At 40.4% G+C, this 8,613-nt stretch overlaps 1 protein-coding gene across 1 annotated transcript in view; it reads right to left on the bottom strand.

The window, feature by feature from the left end:
- The window catches only part of ablim2 (actin binding LIM protein family, member 2), a 78,369-nt gene that overhangs the window by 27,284 nt on the left and 42,472 nt on the right, over positions 1–8,613 (bottom strand). Inside the window, exons 7-10 of the mRNA XM_060893927.1 lie at positions 6,256–6,343; positions 4,554–4,612; positions 2,980–3,057; positions 2,718–2,861 (exon numbers count right to left, since the gene is read on the bottom strand). Of these exons, the coding sequence (XP_060749910.1) occupies positions 2,718–2,861; positions 2,980–3,057; positions 4,554–4,612; positions 6,256–6,343 (369 nt within the window). The remainder of the gene's footprint in view (positions 1–2,717; positions 2,862–2,979; positions 3,058–4,553; positions 4,613–6,255; positions 6,344–8,613) is intronic.

The raw sequence follows: 8,613 nt of genomic DNA on the forward strand, positions 1-8,613 counted from the left end.
GGTTATGAGATGAAGTTAGGCAGCAGGACTGGTGATGTTAGATGGCTGAGTGAGGAGGAAGAGGCCTGGTGGTTTGCTCTGGATTAATTATCCAGTGCTGCTTGTTGTTCTGAAGCGTCTGATATGAATGAGATGATTATTTATGACTTAATGTTTCCTTTATTTCTTAGATGTTCCTTTTTGTAATGAAGAAATATAAAGTGTAGCGTGAATAAGCGTGAAGTTCCTGTGAAGGATCCATCGGGAGCCAGCAGAAGAACTTCAGTGGCTTCCTGTTCTCTGGTTCTCCTGCTTTATGAAACCATTTTTTATGGAGTGCATGTTTTTATTGTGACTTCATAAAAACTCCTGAAATGTGGAACATCCTTTGTGTTAACTGTTAGAAGTATTTATCAGTAGACATGATGAAGATTGTATTCAGCTGGGTTTCAGTTTCTTCTTGTTCCTGAGGTTACAATGCAATAGAAATATCTGTGATTGTTCAATTAAATGTGAACAAGATTGAGTAAGATGTTTTAAATCAGTATTGTGTATGATGTATTATACACTGTGTATGATGTATTATACACTGTGTATGATGAATTATACACTGTGTATGATGTATTATACACTGTGTATGATGTATTATACACTGTGTATGATGTATTATACACTGTGTATGATGTATTATACACTGTGTATGATGTATTATACATTGTGTATGATGTATTATACATTGTGTATGATGTATTATACATTGTGTATGATGTATTATACACTGTGTATGATGTATTATACACTGTGTATGATGTATTATACACTGTGTATGATGTATTATACATTGTGTATGGTGTATTATACATTGTGTATGATGTATTATACACTGTGCATGATGTATTATACATTGTGTATGATGTATTATACACTGTGTATGATGTATTATACACTGTGTATGATGTATTATACATTGTGTATGGTGTATTATACATTGTGTATGATGTATTATACACTGTGTATGATGTATTATACATTGTGTATGATGTATTATACATTGTGTATGATGTATATACACTGTGTATGATGCATTATACATTGTGTATGATGTATATACATTGTGTATGATGTATTATACATTGTGTATGATGTATTATACATTGTGTATGATGTATTATACACTGTGTATGATGTATTATACACTGTGTATGATGTATTATACACTGTGTATGATGTATTATACACTGTGTATGATGTATTATACACTGTGTATGATGTATTATACACTGTGTATGATGTATTATACACTGTGTATGATGTATTATACATTGTGTATGATGTATTATACATTGTGTATGATGTATTATACATTGTGTATGATGTATTATACACTGTGTATGATGTATTATACACTGTGTATGATGTATTATACATTGTGTATGGTGTATTATACATTGTGTATGATGTATTATACACTGTGCATGATGTATTATACATTGTGTATGATGTATTATACACTGTGTATGATGTATTATACACTGTGTATGATGTATTATACATTGTGTATGGTGTATTATACATTGTGTATGATGTATTATACACTGTGTATGATGTATTATACATTGTGTATGATGTATTATACATTGTGTATGATGTATATACACTGTGTATGATGCATTATACATTGTGTATGATGTATATACATTGTGTATGATGTATTATACATTGTGTATGATGTATTATACATTGTGTATGATGTATTATACACTGTGTATGATGTATTATACACTGTGTATGATGTATTATACACTGTGTATGATGTATTATACACTGTGTATGATGTATTATACACTGTGTATGATGCATTATACATTGTGCATGGTGTATTATACATTGTGTATAATACACAATGTATAATACACAATGTATACATTGTGTATGATGTATTATACATTGTGTATGATGTATATACATTGTGTATGATGTATTATACATTGTGTATGATGTATTATACATTGTGTATGATGTATATACACTGTGTATGATGCATTATACATTGTGTATGATGTAAATACATTGTGTATGATGTATTATACATTGTGTATGATGTATTATACATTGTGTATGATGTATTATACATTGTGTATGATGTATATACATTGTGTATGATGTATATACATTGTGTATGATGTATTATACATTGTGTATGATGTATTATACAGAGATGCTCCTCATTTTTTATACAGATTTATTCTTTATATATTTATAAAACATTAGTTTTATACAAACAAAAGTGTGATTGACTTGATCACACTGATATGAGGGGAACTTTTACGGCTATGTGTCTGTGTATATATATGTGTGTGTGTATATATGTGTGTGTGTATATGAATGTGTGTGTGTGTCTGTGTGTATATGTGTGTGTGTCTGTGCGTATATATATGTGTGTGTGTATATGTGTGTATGTGTCTGTGTGTGTATGTGTGTGTCTGTGTGTGTATCTGTGTGTATATGTTTTATGTGTGTGTATATGTGTGTATATGTGTGTATATGTGTATATATGTGTGTGTATCTGTGTGTATGTATGTGTGTGTGTATATGTGTGTGTGTGTATCTGAGTGTATATGTGTGTATATGTGTGTGTGTGTGTATGTGTGTATATGTATGTGTGTGTATATATGTGTGTGTGTGTATCTGAGTGTATATGTGTGTGTGTGTGTGTATGTGTGTGTATGTGTGTGCACCTCTACATAGGTCCTGTCCTCTGTCGGATAGCTGACGTAAGGTGAGTACGACAGCATGTCAGGTCTGTCGATGTTATAGATGGCCTTTATCTTCGGTAGAGCTGCGAGATCTTTATAATCCAGGAACTCGTCTCCCAGCTTTGCCTGTAAACATCACAAATCACAGTTTAGAATCAAGCTCTGACTCTTCGCTGCCACCAGGTGGCCACTAATGAGATGTGTTTTGGAGTTCGCTCCAAATGAGTTTACAGGTGTCGCGTACATAGATAACTCTGCTTGGAGATCCAGATGCACTGGAGGCAGGAACTGATGTGATGCTCTCAGAGGAAGTCCTGGTCACCTGGAGAGAGAAACTCTCAGTGGTCAGTGAGCTAATCCTCGAGCTTGTATCGCTTTAAAATAAGCCGGTAATCTTAAAGGGAAATAAAGATGAAATAAAGCATCACTAACATTTCTCTTTAGCACTCGCTCCAACAGGGATACAGGAAAAGGATTGGAATAAAAGTGACTTTAGATAACCTTTAGATAACCTTTAGATAACCTCAGACAGTATGACACATGAGTGTATACAGTAATTATAAACAGGTCAAATACAAAATAAAAGTAATATAAAAAATAAAATAAAATAAAATAAAATAATAATAATAATACAAAATGTTTTAGAAAAAAATTCCTTATGCGTGATTGTATTAAAAATTAAGATCACTAAAATATTCAACTGTAAATTATGATAAATTACATTATACAGCGAGAACATTTTTATTTTGATTAACAACTTTTTTTTATTCCTAGCTTTATCTTCACTTTATCTGCACAGCAAAAAAATATTAATAATTTGGAATCTTTTTTTTTTTTTAAGATATTTCCCATCACATCATAGAGAGTAAATGTAGGAATGCTCCATTATCATTCATGCATTCATTCATTCATCTTCTACCGCTTATCCGAACTACCTCGGGAACTAGCCTGTGCATCACAGGGCACACACACACTCATTCACTCACACAATCACACACTACGGACAATTTTCCAGAGATGCCAATCAACCTACTATGCATGTCTTTGGACCGGGGGAGGAAACCGGAGTACCCGGAGGAAACCCCCGAGGCACGGGGAGAACATGCAAACTCCACACACACAAGGTGGAGGCGGGAATCGAACCCTCAACCCTGGAGGTGTGAGGAGAACGTGCTAACCACTAAGCCACCGTGCCTCCCCGCTCCATTATCCACCAACTGAAATAAGTGTTGTCGTGAGATCTCCTGCTCGTACGGTAAAGTGACACACGATAAGATAAACATCCGAGCATCTGAAACTCTGACACCGGTGCAAAGCCGTACCTCCGAGTGCATTAGTATGGCGTTAAAGACACCGGTGTGCACCGGTCTTCACTATAAATACACAACAGCACGAGCGCAGTGAGAGCCGTGAGTCCTTAATAACATGATCATGACCGGGGGGAGGGGGAGGGCAAGAGGGGCAGAAGCGCACAGTGGGCCAGCAGCTACACAGCTACAGAGTGTGCAGTAAAGCTGGAAGCGGCTCAGGAGGTTTAAACCCATGCAGGGACAGACAGAGGGGACGCACGTCACAAACCTGCTCAGGGACATTCAGAATCCTGTCATTGAGCTGAATCCGCACCTGTTTCTGCAGGAAGAACGGGGTTACAGAACACAGCTGGTACTGTAGCTACGAGCACTACACCATCTTTAGCACTTTAGTTCTCCTGAAGGGAAAAAGCTCAAGCTCTGGACCTTCTCACTGAGGCAGCAGTTTAACACTTAAACATAGAAAGCTACAGGAGATCAGAGGAAGGTGAGGGTGGTGTCGTCCTACCTTACTTTTCTCCTCCATTCGAGCTGCCTGTCTGCATGCAGGGTGCCAGATGGAAGAACCTGGGCATGACACGGAAACCATATCATTCTGTTTATTCATCACAAATCATCTCAGTACACAGATGTGCAGTGAGATGTTCAAACAGATGTTCAGAGAGATGTTCAGTGAGATCTGTTCAGTGAGGTGTGTTCAGTGAGATGTGTTCAGTGAGATGTGTTCACTGAGATGTGTTCACTGAGATGTTCAGACAGATGTTCACTGAGATGTTCAGACAGATGTTCATTGAGATGTTCAGACAGATGTTCTCAAAGATTTCATACTCAGAGTAATATACTGTTTAATGTACATCAGTGTTAATGTCACTTCAGATCCTCACTCAGACCTGAACACAGTCTCAGAGCTACAGTGACTCAGCAGTGTCTCGTCCCAGGTCCAATAAACCGAACCGAACAGAACCAGTAACATCTGCTGCTCTGGATATTACTGAGTTCTGTCCAAATAAAGCTTTCTGATGTATCCTGAACATAAACAACATCTATCTATCTATCTATCTATCTATCTATCTATCTATCTATCTATCTATCTATGTCTGTCTATCATCTGATTTGATTTTGAACATTAAAACTGTTAAACTGAAGCATTTTTATGTCACACACTCACTCACACACTCACTCACACACTCACTCACACACTCACTCACACACTCACTCACACTCACTCACACACTCACTCACACACTCACTCACTCACACACTCACTCACACACTCACTCACACACTCACTCACACACTCACTCACACACTCACTCACTCACTCACACACTCACTCACACACTCACTCACACACTCACTCACTCACTCACACACTCACTCACACACTCACTCACACTCACACACTCACTCACACACTCACTCACACACTCACTCACACACTCACTCACTCACTCACTCACTCACTCACTCACTCACTCACACACTCACACACTCACTCACACACTCACTCACACACTCACACACTCACTCACTCACACACTCACTCACTCACACACTCACTCACACACTCACTCACACACTCACTCACTCACTCACTCACTCACTCACTCACTCACACACTCACACACTCACTCACTCACTCACTCACTCACTCACTCACTCACTCACTCACTCACACACACACACTCACACACTCACACACTCACACACTCACTCATTTTCTACCACTTATCCGAACTACCTCGGGTCACGGGGAGCCTGTGCCTATCTCAGGCGTCATCGGGCATTAAGGCAGGATACAACCTGGACGGAGTGCCAACCCATCACAGGGCACACACACACACACACACACACACACACACACACACACACACACTCTCATTCACTCACACAATCACACACTACGGACAATTTTCCAGAGATGCCAATCAACCTACCATGCATGTCTTTGGACCAGGGGAGGAAACCGGAGTACCTGGAGGAAACCCCCGAGGCACGGGGAGAACATGCAAACTCCACACACACAAGGTGGAGGCGGGAATCGAACCCCCAACCCTGGAGGTGTGAGGCGAACGTGCTAACCACTAAGCCACCGTGCCCCCGTTTTTATGTCATTTTATAATATTTTTTTTTTTCATTCTGCTGTAAATTTCTAGTGTGTGTGTGTTTGAGTGTGTGTGTGTGTGTGTGTGTGTGTGTGTGTGCGTTACCTTGCAGGTACATCTCCTCCCCTTCTCCAAACATCTGCTCACAGCGCACACATCTGGCACATGTGGGATGGTACTGTTTATCTCCAGCCTGCAGACACAGAGCTCAGTGTGATGAAAAACAAACTCAGGGCTCTTCACAATCTGATGTTTCTCTACACTCTACATTCCTAAACCTGCTGCAACCTTCTTCTTATTTACATATTCACGTATCTACATCCTGATTGGATAAATCCGGCACGTGACCTCTTTAAATAACGGCTCGTCTCACGCTTTCACGTCGGTGAGGAAAAAAGTTCAGCTCTGTGCTTCATCACCCGAGCAGCTTCTGTTATCTTTCACAGCTTTCTCATCTTTTTTGCTCTTTTTAACTTCCGTTAGTTCCTCCTTTTCCCCACCAGAGGGCAGCATGACAGTAAACTTTGATTATATCTTTGTGTGTTGATTGTACAGCGACTGATGGACTAGAAAGGCGTAGTGACATTATTGAAGTCACTTGTAGGCAATAAAGCATAGATCTGTTGATTGTAGGTAAATAAAGACAGACAGACAGACAGAGAGACAGAAAGTCGGACAGAAACACCATGTGACCAGAGAGGATCTATTTATAAGAACAGACCTACATTGTAGTGTGTAGTCCTGACAGAATAAAGACACATCATGCATTTCTGCCCCACAGGCTTCAGGGACAAAGGGATTTTAGACACACTATCATATACATCTCTCTCTCCCTCTCTCTCTGTCTACTCTCTCCTGTCTCTCTCGTCTCTCTCTCTGTCTACACTCTCATCTCTCTCTCCCTCTCTCTCTGTCTACTCTCTCCTGTCTCTCTCGTCTCTCTCTCGTCTCTCTCTCTGTCTACACTCTCATCTCTCTCTCCCTCTCTCTCTGTCTACTCTCTCCTGTCTCTCTCGTCTCTCTCTCATCTCTCTCTCTGTCTACACTCTCATCTCTCTCTCCTCTCTCTCTGTCTACTCTCTCCTGTCTCTCTCGTCTCTCTCTCTGTCTACACTCTCATCACTCTCTCCCTCTCTCTCTGTCTACTCTCTCCTGTCTCTCTCGTCTCTCTCTCGTCTCTCTCTCTGTCTACACTCTCATCTCTCTCTCCCTCTCTCTCTGTCTACTCTCTCCTGTCTCTCTCGTCTCTCTCTCATCTCTCTCTCTGTCTACACTCTCATCTTTCTCTTCCTCTCTCTCTGTCTACTCTCTCCTGTCTCTCTCTCTCATCTCTCTCTCGGTCTACACTCTCATCACTCTCTAGTCTATCTCTCTGTCTACACTCTCATCACTCTCTAGTCTCTCTCTCTGTCTACTCTCTCCTGTCTCTCTCGTCTCTCTCTCTATCTGCTCTCTCCTGTCTCTCTCGTCTCTCTCTCTCTATCTACTCTCTCCTGTCTCTCTCGTCTCTCTCTCTCTGTCTACTCTCTCCTGTCTCTCTCGTCTCTCTCTCTTTCTACTCTCTCCTGTCTCTCTCGTCTCTCTCTCTGTCTACACTCTCATCTCTCTCTTCGTCTACTCTCTCCAGTCTCTCTCTTCCTCTCTCTCTCTCTCTCTCTCTCTCTGTCTACTCTGTCCTGTCTCTCTCTTACTCTCTCTCTGTCTCATCGCTCTCTGTCTACACACTCATCTCTCTCTTCCTCTCTCTCTCTGTCTACTCTCTCCTGTCTCTCTCTTCCTCTCTCTCTCTGTCTACTCTCTCCTGTCTCTCTCGTCTCTCTCTCTGTCAACTCTGTCCTGTCTCTCTCTTCCTCTCTCACTCATCTCTCTCTCTCTCGGTCTACACTCTCATCTCTCTCTCCCATCTCTCTCTGTCTACTCTCTCCTGTCTCTCTCCCGTCTCCTGTCTCTTTTCTCCCTTCTTCTCCTACAGAGTTCCAGTTGTCACATCATCTGGTTTGATGCATCATAAGACTGACTGTAATGCAACCTGCTTGATCCGCAGGACAGTTGCTGTGTATCGAGCGAATAAATCTGACACAAGAAACTCAGCACCCGTGTAAAGAACCGAGATCAATCACTGTACAGGAGTGTAGGGCCGAGATCAAGGACACAAAATTCACCTCTAGGGGGCAGTATGACTCAAACCCATCGACATCAAATCATGATGTTTCAGATTCTCTGTAAGATGCTGAATGTTCTTAATGTCGGCCATTTGGAGCCTAAAAAAAATTCAAGAAACGCAAAACTCTGGACAATTTAAATAAAATCTGTTTTTTCTGTAACAGACAAATAAATCTGAATTTTCCAGATAAAAATCAGGACATTTCTAAACAATTTCTCGACAGCAGTTTGATGTAGGGCCTCATATTCGGTCTATATCCATAAAAACAAGTGCTGATAGTCCCAGCGATCTCCATCTGT

Source organism: Tachysurus vachellii, chromosome 2 (assembly GCF_030014155.1).
Source record: "Tachysurus vachellii isolate PV-2020 chromosome 2, HZAU_Pvac_v1, whole genome shotgun sequence".
NCBI lineage: Eukaryota > Metazoa > Chordata > Actinopteri > Siluriformes > Bagridae > Tachysurus > Tachysurus vachellii.